The sequence below is a fragment of the Larimichthys crocea genome, chromosome XXI (genome assembly GCF_000972845.2).
Source record: "Larimichthys crocea isolate SSNF chromosome XXI, L_crocea_2.0, whole genome shotgun sequence".
Taxonomy (NCBI): domain Eukaryota; kingdom Metazoa; phylum Chordata; class Actinopteri; family Sciaenidae; genus Larimichthys; species Larimichthys crocea.
The window spans coordinates 16,634,337-16,652,597 of record NC_040031.1 but is presented as its reverse complement, the minus strand read 5'-3'; the positions used below and the strand labels follow the sequence as shown (position 1 = coordinate 16,652,597).

Below are 18,261 nucleotides of genomic sequence, written 5' to 3'. Positions count from 1 at the left end.
GAAACAGAACTGGCAACTCCACACACACACAACACACACACACACACACACACACACACACACACACACACACACACACACACACACACACACAACAGAACGCTCCGGTTAGTAGTTAGCTGTCGTTGTTAGCCACCAACCGCTGTTAACCAGAGTTCCAGTTAAACCAGCGGACACTTACTTTATACTTACTTTTTACTTCCCGTGGGGCAGTTGTCCTAACTTTACCTCGTAGTTGACAACTGGCTTCATTTTATGGATTAACACCAGCGTTAAGTGGGCAACGGTAGCTTTTTTTTTTTGGTTTGTTTTTTACTGTGGCTAAGTTGGCTAACTGTAGCCGCTACGTAGCGTCACTAACGTCTGTTACGTTGGAAGGAGAGCGTCCCGAGTCCTGAGTCCTGAGTCCTGAGTCGGAGGAAGCAACAGAGGAAGCCGATAAGTAAGACCACTGGCAGTTGTCCTAACTTTACCTCGTAGTTGACAACTGGCTTAATTTTATGGATTAATGCCAGCGTTAAGTGGGCAACGGTAGCTTTTTTTTTTTTACGTAGCGTCACTAACGTCTGTTACGTTCGAAGGAGAGCGTCCCGAGTCCTGAGTCCTGAGTCGGAGGAAGCAGCAGAGGAAGCCGATAAGTAAGACCACTGCGCACCGCTGCTTATGCAAAGCTAGCCTACTTTCTTTTCTTTTTTGGGGCCTGAGTTTTCACACTGTGACGCACTGAGAAAGGGTGACTATCTGTGTGACATGTAACACTATGTAGGTAAATATATATATGCTGTTAGTTGTCAACAACAACAACAACAACAGTCCTCTTGGGTTAGCTGTATAAGCGGACCTAGAGCTACCACGCTAGCCGTAAACTTCTGAAGAAGTTGTGTACGTCAGATTTTTAGCTATCTGGCTCAATTTGTGTTTAAAACAATTTCACTGTCGGACTCTTTCCCTTCTGACTCGATTCTAGACTGGAAAAAAAAACCCATGGCATCGGATGTGATTGGGAGTGAAGCGGTGCTGAAGGGTGTAAAGGATATGAATGTGAACAATAGCAGCCCAGAGTTTGTCACACCCAGGAGGACTCATGGGGAGCTGGCAAACAGACAAACTTCCAGTCCTTCGTCTTCAGGAGTGTCGGGAGAAGGTGATGAGGAGGAATTAGACGAATTTCAAAATAGCACAAATGGCGAAGAGGCACTCGGAGAGAGTCTAACCAAAACAAGAGCTACGCCACAGGAAAGGACATCTCCAGACAATGAGCAGAAACAGCCGGGAGCAAGGAGCTCTACCCCGGTGAGCCTCCCCCAGCCACGTTCACCACCTGGGCCCATTGGAAGGTCTGTACGAGTACATTTTTTATGTTTGGCCTACATATGAGCTAGTTTCTGGTTTCATGTCTCCATTTCAAGAATGTTGTGTTCTCCCACACTCCAGCACCTGAGCCAGATGACTTGCCTATGTTCAAGAGTCTGTGTGCTAGATTTAAAAGTTGTTTGTGCCCAAATGAAGACCCTTTTTTCATCACAGGTGAAATGTTCCTGCTGGACTCGGAACAAAATAAGTGACTGTACTGTTTTAATGGTAACTCGATCCCACATTGCCTCGTTTTCAGCAAGTTTACAGATCTTCATTCGAAGCAACACTTAACCCACAAACAGGTGCTAATACCTAAAAGGAGGACATATCCCTCCTTTGCCTTTGGCATTTTCTTATTTGTAGCCAGGTCAGAAAGTAGAAGCAAGACTGAGACCGCTATGAGATTATTTCCGGATGATTATAGAGAAGAATAACAGGAATGCCTGCACACTCTCATTTTATTTTGTTCAGTCATGGCCAAAACAGGAAGTTCATAATGATGTGAGTATGACTACAGAGCTAGATCAACACTTCTTTAGCAGAGTCTTTAGTCAGAATGTGGAAACTGTAAATTGTGAAATAAATTGCAGGGGTGCATAATATCATACATGTGTGGCTGTCATTGCTTCAAAGCCTCTGTAGGTTATAGTCAGCAACATCACATGCACCGAGCATCCTTTGTTTGACCTTTTGAAACGTATTAAGAAGATAGCGGATCTTTGCCTGTGTTCCTTGGTGGATGGGAGTGGATAATTTATTACAAGTGTGTGCACATCCCTATGTGTGTAACAGCTGGACAGCGACACTAGTTGATATATCTTATTTACCCAAGATAATGTGATCATCTCCTGGAATTGTATTGATCTATGTTTGTCGTCCTACCTTTTTAATCTTCATATATTACCAGAAGAGGCCACCCTTTATCTATAACAGTGTTACAATACTGATCTGCAGCTTCACCATTAAGAACCTTATTATTATTGTTGTTTTTATTATGGTCACTCGTCTTTTACATTTGACCTCCTTTTGTGTCCCCACTTACATGCAGGTTGGTCTCCATTGTGCAATGGTTTCTGTTCAGGAAAGCACATTCCTGTGCAACCACTACCTCTCTTTCTAATGTAATATGAGGATTAGCAGTATACATAAGCAAACGGCTAAACTGATACATTATGAAATGTTGAGCACTAAATACCCAGAATGTTTTTGTGTCTGGGGAGCACAAATACAGTCATGTTTGTGATTAATGCATCAAAGGGAGCACTGTGCACTCAAAGATACAGATACCATGATCAGCATTAGTGAGTAGCCCAGTGGTTTATAAACTAAGCCCTCAACACAGGCTTGTAAGCTTTTTAAGAAGCCAGTGATCTGATTATGTGGCCAGTTGCAAGCTCTAAGTCTTGAGTAGATTTCTTGATCAACATGCAGGACTGCAAATTACAACCTCCATTTTTCAAGAAGTTGGCACACTTGTAAAATGTAAATAGAAACAAAAACGTAATGTTCAAAACATCGACACCCCATATTTAATTAACAGCACAAAGACAAATTATATTATATTTTGTTTTAGGAAAATTTTATGCCAGCAACACGTTTCAAAAAAAGTTGGGACAGGTGCATCAAAAGACTGGAAAAGTTGTGAAGTGCTAAAAGAAAACACCTGGTGGAACATCTCACAATTGGTGAAATGGTTAACTGGCAAAAGGTTTTTTTAACATAATTTGGTATAAAAAGATCATTCAGAGAGGCTTTCTGAAGTAACAATGGGGAGGGGTTTAACATTCTGTGAAAGACTATGCTGGCAAATAGTGCAACAATTTAAAAATAATGGTTTTCAACATAAAACCTCAAAGAATTTCATTTTCTCTACATAAGTTCAAGTTCAAGGTAATGTCATCTAAAGAAGAAATCAATATTGTATGGCTGTGATCTTGAGGCCCTCAGACAGCACTTCATCAAAAAGAGACACCATTCTGTAGTGGACATCACAGCATGGGCTCAGGGACATTTCCAAAGCCACTGTTCATCACTGCATCCACAAATACAAGCTGAAACTCTACCATGCAAAGAGGAAACCGTGCATAAAGTGGATCCAAAAATGCCACTGCCTTCTGTGAAATTCTGGCTTGTTATCGGTGCACAGTTCAAAAGCCAGTATCCTGATGTTATTGTGGTGCATTAGTACACATCCCATGGGTAGCCTGGGTATGCCAATATATACAAGTTTTGGAGCAACATGTGCTGCCAAGTAGACAGCCTGGCCCGTTTTAGCAAGACAACTTGCCTGTCTGCAGCCCTGACTTGTATACCTATCAGAAATGTTTGGCGCATCATGAAACGTGAAATACAACAAAGGAGACCTGTTCATCCGACATCTAGCAAGACTGGGAAAACATTCCACTGTCAAGATTAAAGCACTTTGTCTCCTCTGTTCCCAGGCACTTACAGATTGTTGTTAAAAGAAGAGGTGATGCAATTGAGTGGTAAACAAGACCCGACTTTTGAAAGGTGTTGCTGGCAACCAATATGACAAAGGTGTCATGGTTATTTTCTCCCCATGTCAATGTGTTTGATTGTTGAAGGCAATAAGCCCATGTCACCTTTAACACAGTTGTGGTAAACACATACTGCTCAGTACATAAACATGAACAGGATTCTCTCTGACTCAATTGGTAACAGAAGAGGTTAGCCAGACCACTTGAAAGGCTTTTATTAGCATTCATTATATAGTAAGTACTGGAAGTTTAAAGTGTCCCTGTGGCTTTAAGGAAGTCTAAAAATGTTTTGCCTATTAGTGAATTGTCAGCAATTCATATGATTTGACAACATATGACACACAGCTCTTGTTCGACAAATACTTCTATAGACAAATAAATACATACACTGAATTGAAAAGTATTGAACAATAATTAGTTCTTAAGTGTGGATGTTTTTACATTATTGTGCAGCATTTTGTCAACATAGCCCATCCTATTCATAGCATTAAGACCAGCTTACTTGTTTGAAGAGTGTCATCACGTGCTTTTGTGTAGCTTAAGTCAAGTGTATCTGTTGAAAAGGTTCTAGTTGTAGATGTAAAAGTAAAAATTGCTTTGAGTCTTGGTTTGTGTTTCCCCCATAATTCTTTGAGGATTGTACAAGTCACAAGCAACTGTTGACAGATAACCAATTATATGTTTGGATTTCGTTTGTCACAGATAATCTCTACTGGTCCTCCATTTGATCTTAATACATTCATAGTACAGAAGGCAATAAGAGATCATTAAACGCGAAAGATGGCATAACATATTTTTGTTTTCATTCCCAGCCTGGAGCGCCAAGAGTCAGTTGCCACAACAGAAGCCCGCCTAAGAATGGAAGGAGTTGAACTTAAAGAAGAGTGGCAGGATGAGGATTTTCCACGGTATTGTCAATCTCCTCATAATCTTTTCAAATCATGTATGGACCATGGTTCACTGCTTTCACGTTATGTTTGTGTTTTAAAAGTGACATCAACAATAATCCAACTGAATTCTTGATCACCTCCTGTTTGATTATTAGGCCCTTGCCGGAGGAAGAGGAGCTCGAAGATGAGCTTTTTGCAGGAACCTCTGAAGAGGGAGACCCTGGTAATGAAAACAGAGAGTCTATCCTAAAGTCTATCTTAAAACTCACACGCCCATGTTTGTTAAGTAATTGGTCGCTGTAATCTTTCTTGTTCATTCTTGTGCAATGCAAAATGCATTCTAAAGTTCAGTCGAAATTAATATGAGTCCTAAAGCAATCTGAGTAAGCCAAAGCAAAAAGTGTTCCCGTATGGCCTTTTTAGTACAAAATCGGCTCAGAAGGGGTTTTCCTTGCTGAGCTGCAATAGATGGACGGTAACACAAACCGTTAGAAGACACCACATACTTTGTGTAACTCGGACTAATGAAGCCTTATATTATCTTTGGCTGAACTTCAGGATGCATTATTGCACGAACAAGCACTCTAGACGTGCTAGGAAAAGATCTCTTAACTGCTTCAGAGTATTTTATCATGATAGAAATCTGAAGCAGTCGTTTAATTGCTTTTACAAACTGCATAACCACTGTTCTGGTATCTGCTCTAGGCTATGCAATGGACCGTGGCAAGAAAGCAAAGAAGAAGCTTGCAGCTCCGGATATAAGTCTTACACTCGACCGCAGTGAAGGTTCTATTCTTTCTGATGAGCTGGATGAAAGTACAGAGTTGGATCTCGATGACATAGACACGCCTTCAGACAACAGCAATGAGTTTGAATGGGAAGGTAGGAAATTCATATCATGCCTCGACAGGAATAAGAGTTTTAGTACTTACAGTTGTATCTTTTAATCCTGTTTGTTCCAGCTTGTTTTTTTAACAATAAAAGTTCAAACAGTAGAGTTTAGGTTGATCTGTGGAGGTGCAAAAATACTTAAAGAATGACCCAGATAAAGTTCTTCTTTCTAGTTCTTGAATGCATTCTCCCTTGAGTTTACAGATTTGGGTAGGCAGCTGAATGCCTTAAGTGTAGTTAAAATATGCTTTGTTGTTTTTTTTTTGTGTTTCCACACTGCTGCCTTCCTCTTTTTCACTTGGAAGAATTGTTTCCGTTCTCTGCCTGGAAACAGGCTCCAGGCCAGCAACAGGTTTCTCTCTTCCTTGTGGTAAGGTCTCTTGGACAGCCCCTGTTTGTTTTTTTCCTACCAACCATGAGTCAATCAACTCCTATTGTCCAGATTATGTTCTGTCCTCAGTTGCAAATCATGGAGAGTTTTCATGTTTCATATCCTTCATTTTCAGTTAAAGTTTTTGTGCATGTCACGTTTCCTTTTAAATTTCAGGAACCAATCAGTAACAAGTCAAGAAGTGGTTTAATCTGCACAGCACTACTGTTATTAGCCATTTTAACATTTGCTAACATGTGCGGTTTGTTAGTCAATCGGTCAATGTGTTAAAGCAATTAGACAATATATAAATACAGTCAAGTACACTTGGAGACGCGTTACATTTGTCATTTTACCACTTGAATCGAGTGTGTTTGATTCGGTATATTTAAGAAATGGGCCACTCGCAGAGAGATCCTCAAGAAAGTGTGTTGCTGTGATTTGGTTGCACTGTTCACTTATCTTTGATTCTGCTTGTTGCATGCTTGATACATGATCATTTCAACACTTTGCTTGATGTCACATACGTCCTATAAAAGATGCACAAGTGCACAGGAATCCTCTGGGATTTTTGCAGTGCTGTGTCTCTATGAAGGGGAGTTAAACTATGACATGACAGGCTCCTAATAGTACAATAGCAGGATTTCCCCTTGAAGATTCTATATTTTCTCCCTGGAAAATGCTGACCTCAAGTGAAAGGGAAACATCGAAGTTGATACGTGATTGTTGGTGATAATTTGGAGAAAAAGCATGCCATCCATATACAAAAGATAAAAGCAACAAATTAAATGTAAATGTGTCCATTAATTAAAATGTGTTTGAAAAGTTGATCGTGTGATCGAAAAGTTTAATCATGAATTATTGGGCGGGGGGGATTGTTAAGTATTCGAACTATGGGTTTAAGATACCTGTTGTCCTTTAGATGATCTCCCCAAGCCGAAAACCACAGAGCTGCTACAGAAAGGTGTGGAGACAGTCCAGGAGTACTCGGCCTCAGATGAGAGGGAAGAAGGTCGACGCTGGCGGGTGTTTCGTATCGGAGACCAGGACCATAGAGTGGACATGAAGGCTATCGAACCTTACAAGAGGGTTATCAGCCATGGAGGTAGGTGGCATTACATTGTGAAATTTGTCTTTGTTATAATATATATTGTTATTTTAAGTACGACATATATTTGTGTTTGACATGAGTTGATCAGTCTGTGTTTATATGTTTATCAAAATATGAAGTAAATAAATAAAATGACTAAAGAATTAACGTGTTGATACTGAAAAACACATTTTTGATTTCTTGCTGCAGGTTACTATGGAGACGGTTTGAATGCCATAATTGTGTTTGCTGTATGCTTTATGCCTGAGAGCAATCAACCAAATTACAGATACATCATGGACAATTTATTCAAGTGAGTGTTTATTGGAATTCCTCTGGCCTCGTGTGACAAGCGTTTTCCAACCAGCGCTAATGGAATTTTCATGTCACAGGTATGTCATCGGGACACTGGAGCTTTTGGTTGCTGAGAACTATATGATTGTGTATTTGAACGGGGCGACCTCTCGGAAAAAGATGCCAGCTGTTGGCTGGCTCAGAAAATGTTATCAGCAGATTGATAGGAGGTGAGTCTTCAGCGGTGGATTTTTAGAACTGACGGAAAGGCATCAACCAAATTACAAGAACAGCATCATCCTATGCAATAAGGACATAGAGTTGTTGACAGCTTTTCTCACTCTTCTTGCACAGGTTAAGAAAGAACTTGAAGTCTTTGATAATCGTCCATCCCTCTTGGTTTATTCGCACCCTGTTGGCACTCACAAAACCTTTCATAAGGTAACTTTTAATGTCTAATGGAATGATGAAAAAAAAAAAGATCTTCTCAGATAACCTTTTAGATTCTGACATTTCCTCCTTTTTTTCACAGCTCTAAATTCAGTCAGAAAATCAAGTATGTGTTCAGCTTGACAGATCTTGCGGAGCTCGTCCCAATGGAGTATGTGTCCATACCAGATTGTATCAAACAGTAAGTGTGCTCCACTCAAACACATTAGCGCATCATTGGTTAAAAATAGTCCAAGTAACTAAGAGAAGGTGTCAGTGGTAACACAGGCTTCACATGTTAAACCTGTCAGGGTGGTAAAGACTTGCTTTGTTCGAAGTGCACCTGATGAGTGGAGCAGTACATGGCAGCTCTCTTTCATTCCAGATCTCATCCAATCCTCATTTGATCTGCCTTGCTGTTTTTCCTTTGATTGTTTTGTACAGTAACATCTCTGACTGATCCTGCAAAATTTGTTTCGCGTTCCATCTATAGGTGGTGCTACAGCAACATTATGCTTTTCCTCTGTAGCCAGTGTAGACAAGATGACATTTTTTCACAATTCATCTTTGTTCAAATCCCCTGCATTTCTAGGCAGGATTTAGGCATTCTGCCTATAAGAATTATGTCTTACCTACACATTCTGTATTATAATGGAGAGGAGCTCCAAATGCAAACTACAAACATCTGAACACTTTTCCTTTCCTTGGTAAAATATACACTTAGACTTATTTTAGTGTCAGCATAACTGAAAAAAAAATTCTCCTATGAACTGCTATTAAAGAAAACCTTCTTCGTTTCCTAGTGTTAACCTTTGCTGACATCCATAACTGTTGAGCTGATGCTGTATTTTCTCTTGATGTGGCCTAACGTGAGGCACATCGTGTATCCTCGTGGCATTTTAAAAGACTTCAGCACAGATACTCATTTTATCAAAAATGTGTTTTGCTCTATGGTTGTTTGGTTGCTGTTGGCTGTGTATTTCTCCTTTCTTTAACTCCATTTCCCTACCCCCCTTTAAGGTTTGACGAAGAAAAAAATAGGAAAAGCCGTAAAAGGTATATGCACCTTCACCCAGGATGAGTCTTTTTTTGCATTTCACAAAACTAACAAAGGAACGATCCATTGGCTTTTAGAAATGCACCAATACACCCTTTGTCTGTCCCCGCGTTTTTTGTAGTTGAATGATTTACTGTCACCTTCTGCACAAAAATCAACAACTTTTCTCCGAAATGTCCCACTTTTTCCTCTGGGTAGATTTTACAAGTTGCTAAAAAAAATAGACTGAGAAAAAAATAAATAAATAGGTGGCTTGGTGATTGTTTAACCAACTAAATCTCATTTCTGAGCCAATTCTGTGAAGTTCATCTCAAAAGCAATGAATGATGAATGTGTTCTTTATGTATTGCCTCAAACCTTTTGTAGCCTTGTGATCTACACATCTACAAGGTACCAAAATTGGAATATTTTTGGCGTAGATGATTGCATTGCTGCTTTCTAATAATAAAGTTGGGGCATCAAGTAGCACTTATTTGCATGTGTCTTTTAAATACCAGGTTTAGAATTTAAGGCTGTTGATGTTGGGTAAGTTTGTTCATATTTGTACTACTCAGTGGGGTGTAGTTACAAGGAAGTAGCACGTCTTAGTCACTGGTGTGTGGTTGGACTGTGTGACCATGCCTTTACATGGTTCCTCTCAGTAACTTGCTCACTGAACGCTCGGCTTGTTCTCTCTCACAGCTTTTTGCATGACTCACTACATTCTTACACCCTTCTCATGTTTAGTAATTGCCACAAAACTTCATCAGCATCGCTAATGCGCACAGGATATTCTGCTCAATACCGATGAGTAGTAAGTTGCTGAGGTGATTAATTTGTAAATATATTATGAGATGTCAGCGCATTAGAAAAATGATAACCATGGTTTTGTGGAAGGCTCTATTGTTTTAAAAAACACCCCCACAATTAGTTGAACTTCTGTTATTAGGTGAATGAGTTGATTGACAAACTTGCAAGACAAGTGCACTGAAATATTACATTTCCCTTCGAGTTAAGCACATAGGCTCTCATCACATGGTAACAGATTGTCCACAGGTTTGCAAAAATGCAAAGATTTCAAATAGTTGTAGACGTCATACAATAAGTAAACAGTATGTATACATTACAGTGTGTTTTGCAGTCTGTGCATTAACATTTTCGTTTAATTTTGGTCGTCTGCAGAACATGCTGAAGCACACATAAGTGTATTTGTCTTGCAAGGTTTTTTTTTTTAAAGGAAGCAAGAACATCTCAGTGGTACAATTTTTATGGATGGTTTGTATTGCCCAGATATTTCATGTGCTTTCAGTCAGAGGAGCATGAATATTTATGTCAAGTTATTAAGGGTGTAAAATGTAGAACAAATTGGGCGTTCGTTTGGATAGGGAAATAAATGTGGTGTGTCAAAAACCTAAAAAAAATGGTCACTCACACAAAGAATTCTCTTTCATAATGGTGTAAAAGAAATAATCACATTTCAGGATGTGATTGTATGAAAAGTGTTTTTTATGTGCAGTGTAATAGCCTCTTGTTACTTTGCCCTTGTTGTACATTTATCTGATGAATACCGAATTTGTCTCCAGAATTGACCAGGACATGCACGGTAAAGTGGAGATTGCAGCTGCTGCTGTTCCGGAGTGACTCTGCTCGCGCTGCAAGATGTGGAGGAGGAGAACGATGAAGAATGTTAAGAACCACCGCCACTCATATGTTTATATTCTGGGCAACGTGACTGGAGACTTAGCTCTTTGCATCAAGAAAGTGCCTTTTGGAAACTATGCTGCCTATTTGTGGAAGTTTTTACACCTTGATCCTCAGCGTTTTTTTTCCACATGCTGTCTGAAATGTTTTTAATTTTTTTTTAATCGACTGCCGGTATATCATGTCAAAGTTAGCTTGTTGGTGTTCCCTAGTTACTGTTATATCTACACATTATTTAAGGCACTCTGTTACAAATGGTTGTTGCATGTTCTGCTTTAATACATTTAAATATATATTTATATTCAAAAGGTGACAATGGAGAGAAATTAATATATTTTTATGGTTGCTCTGATTTTAAACTACATTTTAGGTCTCTGATCCATTGAGTGGCATTTGATAGAACAAGTTTTGACGGCACCTTTTTCACTGTTCACTGCTGACGTTCTCTGTTATTATCCTGCCTGGGGAAAATAAAGTTTTATTTTTTGCCCCTCACTGGAATGGTTCCCTCCGACTTGTGGAGGGAGAACATTTGTTAGGGCAACAATCTGAAGCAAATATGTAGGTTCTGATGTAACATTTTCTCCAAGTAAAATCATGGATCCACATTATTGTTTTGCATTTCTTTATTCCATTTCGTGCCATTTTTAAAGTGGTAACAAGCTGTGGGGAAATATATGGCAGCACAAAAAGTATATAATGGACAAATGTTTGACAAGAATTACAATAATCACCAGATTTCTCTAGGAACTGCAGGTATGTAGGGAAATGTATTTTTTAAACATAAGATCAATATATGACACTATGACAACAACATTAAAATACAGACAGTATTATTAGAAATTACACAACGATCTATAAAGATATTATGACACATTAGTAGACAATAAATTCCTTAACAAAATACATGGTGTTTCAAAATTAACATGATGAAGACCCATAGTTTCCATAATATTTACTGTTCTAACTATCAGATGTTGCCTTATTTAATACATTACATTTCCATTTCAAATGATTGCATGCTTTAGAAAGTGGGGATACATTCATCTGATAGAGGGTGTTTGTAACAGCTGTAACAGTAGCTTTGTGACACAGATCTGACTCTAAACATCTAATAGCAAAATCATCAACCTCAGGATCAAACTTATTTGCAAAGAGCTGGCGTTGTCTCGTGAGACACTGGAGGTCACCGGCTCCATAAACACAAACTCCTCTTCTGTAAGTACCAGCACAAGGATCATATGCAGCCCCCATCTAGAGCACCCTACTTCACCACTCGAGCAATGGCATTCACATTTGACTAATCATACTAGATAGTAGGCATTGATCTGGGAATGAAGGGCATTCATAGAAAAGCTCTTGAGACCCCCTGGTCCCCATTGATGATTGCCAAGCAGCCAGGCAAGTCAAGAGAGAACTGCTTTAGTATTCTTAAATCAGACACCGACCGCCATTTTGAGCCACTTTTCCATGAGACAAAATAAAGACACATAACCATCAGGATGAGACAGAGGGCCTGCACTATCTGACCCTTCAACAACCTTGCAAAAATCATGAGCTCAATCAGCGCCAGTAGATTCAAACTAAGGTGTGCAAACACCTTCAAATTACTTGTCTGTAGAAAGTAATTTTTCTAATCTGTGGTGCACATAATATTGGCATAATCTCCATCTGTAGCGTACACAACACTGTATGCAATTTTCCATATTATTCACCTCATTCTAATTGGCCTGGCAAACTAAGATACCCTGATTCTTAGGATGGCTAATTTTCAAGTGCAGTGAGGGCTACAAGTGGAAAATATTTTATTTCATTTAGATTTCTATTCATAGTAAATCATTGTACAGGGTAAATAAAGGGAAAACATCAGTTGTAGAATTTCTGCCAGTCAGAAGAGTTGCAGTAAGTATCTGTCTGTACTTTGCGTTGCTTGTTGTAGAAAGACATAAAGTAAAACAAAAGAATTAAAACGTGTTTTGTTTTTCTTTTTCTCAACATTGATTAGTCATTATAACAAAAATCAAATGATGTACTTATTTATTATTTAATTAAGTATTCGAAGTACAATTTATCTTGATAAAAACAGTGGCCTGGTCACAATAGCAAACACACACAATGGTACTTGACTCATAGCTAAGATCACACCTTTACTAAGAAGTGGCACCACTCCTCACAACGTAGATAGCACACTTTGTCCCTTTGTGAGCATGCGGGCAGCATGTCGCTTCACAATCACCTCTGAGGCAAGGCATATGCAAACACACACATGGTCACACAGTCAGACTCTTTGAAACTGAATGTGTAATATTGACACAATGGACACAGGGAGTAATCAAATAATGAGACTTCTGGTAATACAGGGCTCTTTCATCTGTACCGCACAGGTACTATATCCGTATCTTCCCTCTGTTCAAATATATTAAGGGCAGTGTAGTTACTATGTATCATCCATTTAATATGCAAATGCTGTTTATTCATGTTTGTTGTCTGCAATAAGCCAGTTTGCCTGCTGTTACTGTAACATTACTGAGGATGGCAGCAGAGGACCATCTAAAATGAGTAACTTGCTTGTAAAATCAAAAAAGCTATGATTATGTAGAAGATGGGGTTAAATGACATCTAATATCTTTCTGTGTCTATGTCTACTGGTTGTCTCTTGTTGTGGCAGAAAGTGACATATTTAGCAGCATAAAACCGGAGTGCTTATTTACTTGTATGTCATTGTCTATCCAGTAATGTCCCTTGTTTTGCCTACTGGCATGAGTCAAGGTGGATGGGGTGTTGAAGTCTTTATTACTTTGCAATGGGATAGACGCAATCAGCAACACAAGCAGTCGGTTCAGAAAGATGGATAGGTGGATCATCACAGCTTGTTCCCACCACAACATGAAAATCGTACTCTGCTGTTGGTTACCATGTGGCTTGAAAAACTAACATGTCATAATCATTATATTGAGATCATATTGTGACACCATTTTAATAAAGGAAACTTACAAATGAAATAATATAAGTTAAACACCAATAACACACACATAATTAATTTTATATAGCCATATATTTGAAGTGACTACTCCAAACACCAGTGAGACAAAATGTGAGTTTGATGTGAGTTTTTTCTTTTAGCTCAAATTGTCTATGGAAATTATAGGTATGATAGGTCAGAAGCTGGTCATAGTGCATAGAAGTCTTGTAAGGTGCTAGTGGAGCATTTGGGGTTGTAGTGTGCATTATTATTGATACCCCCCAGTGCTAGCACTCAACAAATTATCAGCAATACCTTACTCGTAATATTAGCGCACAATGTTGTTACATAACAACATCTACATAATTAAAAGAACAATACTTAACAAGATAGACTAGAGTATTTTGGAAATAACATTTCAAGTCATTACCAGGTTTACAGAATGGTGGAATATTGATCTGTTTAAAGAGGGTGTTGTTTAAATCTTTAAAACGTAGAAATGACTCCAAACATATAATAGCAACATCATCAACCTCAGGATCAAACTTTTTAGTCATCTCAGGAGCCACTGGAGATCACCAGCTCCATAAACACAAACACTTCTGTAAGTACCAGCGCAAGGATCATATGCAGCCCCATTTCTCACATCTCCGTCTAAATCATCCCACTTCACCACACGAGCAATGGCATTCGTGTCTGACTCATTGGTAGTCTCCCCTATTCATTTCTAATGACCGGTCATTTTTGACCGGGAACAACAAGAGCATATGAAAGTTGAATAAAACACACAAATTGTATGCAAATTAATATAATTTTTAAATGAAATCTTAGCTCGGTCTGATCAATTTAACTACATTTTTCAGAGATAAAACTTTTAAATTGGTCAAATTTGACCGGAACATAACAAGAGGGTTAATAAAAGACACTTACAAATAAAACAACATGAATTAAAAACATATGAATAACACTTTATAATATCAACATCTACACAGTACTACCAAAAGTACAATGGATCTTATAAAGCCATCAATACCCCTCAATGCCAGTACTCAACAAATTATACGAGATCCATAGCAATACCTTAACCGTAAGATTAGCACACAATGTTGTTAATTAAAAAACATACTTAAGACAGAACAAACAAAATAGTTTAATTAATAGGAATATAATGTTTCACATAAAACAGCCATAATATTCTAATTGATATTACTGTCATAATATTTAAGTATGAAATCAGAATCAGAATCAGAAATACTTTAATAATCCCAGGGGGAAATTATTGTTTGTTACAATACTCCAATATATATACAAACAAAAACAACATATGTAAACAAGTAACCATCTATTAGGAACAATATACATATATATTAAAGGTATATAAAAGATCAAATTTACAGTTATATAATGTGCAACAACTTTAAAAAAAGATAGACCATATTAGTGTCAGATTACAGAAGGGGTGAAGATGATGGTGTGTATGGCGCTGCAGGCAGATGTTGGTTTGCAGAGGGAGGGATGGACAGGACAACGACGCTGACATGAGGGATCTCTCTCAGCAGATAGTATGGACGTATGTTGCAATGTTGTAATTATTAATAGATTATATTTACATTTCAAGTCATACCAGGTTTCAGAACCGTGGAATATCGACCTGAACGCAGAACTGACTCCAAACATCTAATAGCAACATCATCAACCTCAGGATCAAACTTATTTGCAAAGAGCTGGCGTTGTCTCAGGAGCCACTGGGATCACCGGCTCCATAACACAACTCCTCTTCTGAAAGTACCAGTGCAAGGATCATATGCAGCCCCGTTTCTCACATCTCCGTCTAAACCACCCCACTTCCACCACACGAGCATGGCTTCATGTCTGATCATCATACTTGTGTGTGCAGGCACTGATCCGGGACGGAGGGTATCCTCTGTAGAGTGGCCCACAAGTGCTCGTCAGGGCTGTATGTGTCTTTCTCCCACTCCAGAAATTTCTGAACCTCACTGTCCTCCATCACATGTTTCACAAAAGCCCTTGAGACAACAACGTAAGCATTTCCCTGAAACATGGGGACACTAATGGGTGGGGGACTTTTCGTTACATCTGTCCAGGTGATCACGTCAGTGACATTGTAATGATACTGCCAACGGACTTTTTTGTGTTCCCTTGTGACCTCAGTCTCCATGCTGTTTCTCCCTTGGAGGGCCGTCAGCGCCTGAACCATCTCTCTATTGGTTTTGATGGGGAAGTCTGTCCCACAGGTGTTAAGCAGATACCTCCACTGGATGTGTGAGCTCAGCAGATCTTCCATGCAGTTCAAATCTGCCTGCACCCGAGACCATGAAGCATATACCACGCTTTCTAATCTGCTGGCTATAAACACATTAGGAAAGCAGGAGATAATTGCCCCCACTGCTATCCTAAATGTTTCTGAGGATTTCCTGTCCACATGCACACAATAGATGTTCTGAGGAGCATAAATAGCTCGTAGAAGTCGCTCAAACATCTCAATCTTCTCATGGATTACCATCGAGTAAGCAATGGGGAAGTCTTTCTCCTCTTCACTGAGAGGCACTGTAATGAAGCCTCTCTCTTCAATAAAAGCTGGACAGTCCTTTGTCACATTGAGATAGAAATCCTCAGATAAAAAATTTTCCCTTCTCCTCGATGACAGAAGTACTTCCAATTCCCCTATCCTTCCCTCTGTGTTCTTATTAATGATAGCCAAGCAGCCAGGCAGGTCACGAGAAAACTCCTGCGGTATTCTGAGACCAGACACTGACAGCCAGTCAGAGCCAGTTTTCCAAAAAACAAAGGAAAGTGACATACCCATCATGAGGAAAGAGAGGATCTTCAGTATCCGATCCCTTAGCAACCTTGAAAAAATCATTTCTTTTGATTGGGGTGACTGCAGCACAGATGATCTTGTCTTCAGTGCTAAATGAGGAGAAGCTGATACCCTCTGTGGCTCAGTGCATAGACTAACACAAGCTGAATCACCGGCAGTAGGTGTGTCAGCCCCCCACCCCCCCACCTATTTGCAGATAGACAAGATAGACAAGAGCAATTTGCTCTCATAGAAAGAAAGTCATCCAGAGCTGCTCATCTCTGTGATGCACATGATGCTACAGTCTCGATACAGTCTCTGTAGCCAGGTAATCACTGTTAGCTTCTCCGTCTTATTGGGAAGAGATCTTTTGTTTTTTCACAATATGTTTATCGTCATTTTCTTATACCATTGCCTCATGACAACAGGTACAATACAGTTTGATTTTTACTACCGGTCTGTATATGTACAAGGATGTCCAAAATACGACACATACACACACGCCCACTTGTACCAATCTAAGGTAGAATACAAATAAGATTAAAATATTTCCCAACATCATTTACAATTTCCTTTCATGTAAAGCCTACAGTACATTTCCATCTTGAATGATATTCCCAGAGCTTGACAAAATCTTTCTGCCAGCCCATAGCAATATACACAATACCCCCTTTTCCACTTCCGCAATGATGGCACATCCATACTCTTACTGCAATAGGCCTCCTGGCTTGAAGAAAGGCCAAAGTCCCGAAAGGTATCACCCTGGCCTCCATTATGTTTGATCAGATGTTCTTTACCTCCCAGATAAAAAAATAAATAATCAAGGACAGCCTTGTTTCAACTACATAACATTGCAAAAAATCAGGCACATATTCTCTCAAACAGATGTAGAACAACTAGTACATGCATTTGTTCCTTCTAGACTGGATTATTGCAACGCCTTATTATCAGGCTGCCCCAATAAGTCCCTTAAGACTTTGCTTTTGATCCAGAATGCTTTTGATCCAGAACATTGGCAGGCGTATAGAGACCGGAACCAGGATCAGAGATCTCCCATCATATCTTAAGGAGCTCATGGTATCCTACTTATAATCCTATAGTCTCTAAAAGTAGAATGGGAGCTAGAGCCTTCGGTCAGCTCCCAGTTTGGGTGTGAGAGGCAGGCACCCTCTCCAAATTTAGGTTTTCATCTTGGGTTGTCATTGATTGTGGCTATGCCTCGATCGGGGATTGTGATTTTGCCTTTATTAGTCATATATTTATTATAATTATTGTTGCAGTTAACATTATTTATATTGCTGATGTGTATGTTTTAACAGCTTGTGGCAGACGGCCACTCACCATGAGCTGGGTTCTGCTTGAGGTTTCTGCCTCTTAAAATTAAAACTTTACTTGCCACTGCTGCCAAGTGCTTGCTCACTGTGGGAATTGTTCGGTTTCTGTAAATAAAGAATACGGTCTAGACCTGCACTATATGAAAAGTGTGATTTGATAACTTCTGTTATGATGTGGTGCTATATAACTCAAATTTAATTGAACGTAAATTTACATGTACATTTTGACATATACATGTTGTTTTTACATGTATGTTGCCATCACTGATCTATCAAGCTCTTGTTGATAATGGTTGAGAAATGACATGCAGTTGTTTAAGCAAGACTAAAATTGTGAAATATTCTTTTCAAGGTGTACAAAGGGCATCAAGTGGAAAGACTAGTGACAAAATCTATTAGTCATGAGGGCTGAAAATAAGGCTGTCATGAGATATGTTTTTTCTTTGTTATATGGTTAAATATTACACTGATTTGTTGAATACTCAGTTCCATTACAGCATTCAAGGGTTGGTTATTTGTGAATAGCAGGCCGTTGCTATGAATAACAGACCATTGTTCTGGATACAGTTCTAATCATACATGGAGGAGC

The 18,261-nt window shown here is 39.1% G+C and overlaps 2 protein-coding genes and 1 long non-coding RNA gene across 9 annotated transcripts in view; 1 reads left to right on the top strand and 2 right to left on the bottom strand.

Moving 5' to 3' along the window:
- Positions 1 to 302, bottom strand: part of LOC113744249 (uncharacterized) — a 36,795-nt gene extending 36,493 nt beyond the window's left edge. The window contains exon 1 of the long non-coding RNA XR_003461387.1: positions 193 to 302. This is a non-coding gene — a long non-coding RNA (uncharacterized LOC113744249). The remainder of the gene's footprint in view (positions 1 to 192) is intronic.
- bnip2 (BCL2 interacting protein 2) lies at positions 56 to 11,163 on the top strand. 7 transcript variants are annotated; one of them, XM_027273209.1, is made up of 13 exons: positions 57 to 442; positions 582 to 638; positions 968 to 1,337; positions 4,667 to 4,762; positions 4,900 to 4,967; positions 5,450 to 5,626; positions 6,928 to 7,110; positions 7,306 to 7,408; positions 7,488 to 7,619; positions 7,744 to 7,830; positions 7,922 to 8,020; positions 8,839 to 8,874; positions 10,438 to 11,163. In XM_027273209.1, exons 3-13 carry the CDS (start codon positions 985 to 987, stop codon positions 10,493 to 10,495), a joined length of 1,392 nt encoding a protein of 463 aa, XP_027129010.1. In that variant the 5' UTR covers positions 57 to 442; positions 582 to 638; positions 968 to 984; the 3' UTR covers positions 10,496 to 11,163. The 7 variants fall into 7 exon arrangements, with proteins under 7 accessions (XP_027129008.1, XP_027129010.1, XP_027129009.1 ...); XM_027273208.1 differs by having other exon boundaries at positions 555 to 638; XM_027273212.1 differs by adding an exon at positions 9,373 to 9,400 and having other exon boundaries at positions 57 to 638.
- Positions 11,164 to 15,396: 4,233 nt separating this feature from the next.
- LOC113744213 (beta-1,3-galactosyl-O-glycosyl-glycoprotein beta-1,6-N-acetylglucosaminyltransferase 3-like) lies at positions 15,397 to 16,403 on the bottom strand. Its single transcript, XM_027272991.1, has one exon. It carries the CDS (start codon positions 16,399 to 16,401, stop codon positions 15,397 to 15,399), a length of 1,005 nt encoding a protein of 334 aa, XP_027128792.1. The 5' UTR covers positions 16,402 to 16,403.
- Between the last annotated feature and the right edge of the window lie 1,858 nt (positions 16,404 to 18,261).

Bases quoted from the DNA above. Each gene is read 5' to 3' on its own strand.
- bnip2 (XM_027273207.1), top strand. From the start codon at position 985: ATGGCATCGGATGTGATTGGGAGTGAAGCGGTGCTGAAGGGTGTAAAG. The intron at 5,627-6,927 runs GTAGGAAATTCA...GTTGTCCTTTAG, and splicing joins CAATGAGTTTGAATGGGAAG to ATGATCTCCCCAAGCCGAAA. The intron at 7,409-7,487 runs GTGAGTGTTTAT...TTCATGTCACAG, and splicing joins ATCATGGACAATTTATTCAA to GTATGTCATCGGGACACTGG.
- LOC113744213 (XM_027272991.1), bottom strand. From the start codon at position 16,401: ATGATTTTTTCAAGGTTGCTAAGGGATCGGATACTGAAGATCCTCTCT.